The sequence below is a fragment of the Mus caroli genome, chromosome 8 (assembly GCF_900094665.2).
Source record: "Mus caroli chromosome 8, CAROLI_EIJ_v1.1, whole genome shotgun sequence".
Classification (NCBI taxonomy): domain Eukaryota; kingdom Metazoa; phylum Chordata; class Mammalia; order Rodentia; family Muridae; genus Mus; species Mus caroli.
This window is the reverse complement of record NC_034577.1, coordinates 72,197,478-72,199,334: the sequence shown is the minus strand read 5'-3', so window position 1 is coordinate 72,199,334 and position 1,857 is coordinate 72,197,478. Positions and strand designations below refer to the sequence as shown.

At 35.1% G+C, this 1,857-nt stretch overlaps 1 protein-coding gene across 1 annotated transcript in view; it reads left to right on the top strand.

The window, feature by feature from the left end:
* The window catches only part of Smarca5 (SWI/SNF related, matrix associated, actin dependent regulator of chromatin, subfamily a, member 5), a 40,520-nt gene that overhangs the window by 34,012 nt on the left and 4,651 nt on the right, over positions 1-1,857 (top strand). Inside the window, 4 exon segments of the mRNA XM_029480715.1 lie at positions 238-370; positions 481-599; positions 1,003-1,057; positions 1,060-1,214. Coding sequence (XP_029336575.1) covers positions 238-370; positions 481-599; positions 1,003-1,057; positions 1,060-1,214 — 462 coding nt within the window.

The following is a 1,857-nucleotide window of genomic DNA, read 5'->3' as shown; positions in this document are numbered from 1 at the left end:
CCCCCACCCCCACCCCCGGAGCTGGAATTAAAGGCGTGTGCCACCATGCCTGGCCGTTGCTCAGGTTTCTAAGAAATATATGATGTACTGGTAAAAGTGTATACATGAAAACTTAACCAAACTCCTAGTTAAGATAAAGTAGTAGTTTTTTCTGTAACAAATGTATTTGAAAGTATGGTAGCATTATTTTCTAAGTCCTATGTGCTGTGATTAAATATTTTTCTTATTGCTGTTTAGGGGTTTACAAATTGGAATAAGAGAGATTTTAACCAGTTTATCAAGGCTAATGAGAAGTGGGGTCGTGATGATATTGAAAATATAGCCAGANAAGTAGAAGGAAAAACTCCAGAAGAAGTCATTGAATACTCAGGTAATACTTTTACTGTGTTAGTAGAAGAATGTGGCCACTACTTGGAAGCTTCCTGTTTACCTTCTTGTATTTTTTTCATTTCCCCCATTTATTCTTTTATATTCTCACAGCTGTCTTCTGGGAAAGATGCAATGAGCTTCAGGACATAGAGAAGATTATGGCTCAGATTGAAAGGGGAGAGGCAAGAATTCAAAGAAGAATAAGTATCAAGAAAGCACTAGATACAAAGGTACTTTGTATATTAAATACAGTGACTAGTGTAACTACACTGTGATATGAGATAATTACATTAAAGGAAAAGAAATTGCCATTTGAAATCTAAAATTTCTTTTGAAAAGAAAAACACATTAACTCGTGTTAACATAGTTTTCCTGAATATTACATTGATAGCCTGGTTTAAAGAAGACCCCACTGCTTAAGTGTTAGAACACTTAGACCCCATTTCTTGTACTTACAACAATAGTAAAAGTCTATAAAAGTACTACAGGACAAAGAACAGGTGCGAATCTTAAGATAGAAAATTCTGATTTGAAATGGTACATTTATGGTTAGTTATGGAAAGGCTAAAGTAAGTTTGAAGTATGAATTACATAGGACTTGTATTTTATATGTGTACATTATAACTTTTATAGATTGGACGGTACAAAGCACCCTTTCATCAGCTAAGAATATCATATGGTACTAACAAAAGAAAAACTATATTGAAGAAGAGGATCATTTTCTCATTTGTATGCTGCACAAGCTTGGCTTTGACAAGGAAAATGTGTATGATGAATTACGACAATGCATCCGGAACTCCCCTCAGTTTAGATTTGATTGGTTTCTCAAGTCCAGGACTGCGATGGTGAGTGTCCAAGGTTTGTGTAATGCAGCAGAGTTCAGAATAAGTATATTCAGTTATGTGTTACCTTGTAAAAACATCCTTGAGGAACACTTTGCTTTAGTTTCAGAAATTAAGTTATTTCCTCTTCTATTCACAGCCACAGTTTGCAAACTTTAGAGGAAATTTGAAAAGCTTATCTTCTTTAATGTATGTTTTAACATGGCTTTATACAGTAAGACTGTATTAGGTTCTAAGTGAGGAGAAATGTTCACCTGAACATGATGACTTTTGAGTTTGCAAATAGACAGGTCTGTAGAGAAGAATGTTCTTCAGGCATCTGTCTGCTCATCAGGTTGCTGAATCTGGGTTCTTTTAAAATGGCTGATTGGCATAGAACAATATATTTTTTTTTTAAGATTTTATTTATTTATTTTATATATGTGATGAGTACATTGTAACTGTCTTCAGACACACCAGAAGAGGGCATCGGATCTCATCACAGATGGTTGTGAGCCACCATGTGGTTGCTGGGAATTGAACTTGGGACCTCTGGAAGAGCAGTCAGTGCTCTTAACCTCTGAGCCATCTCTCTAGCCCCCAGAACAATATTTTTTACACTGATTTAAGACTGGGTTTTATTTGTAGTCTTTTTTTTTTTTTTTTT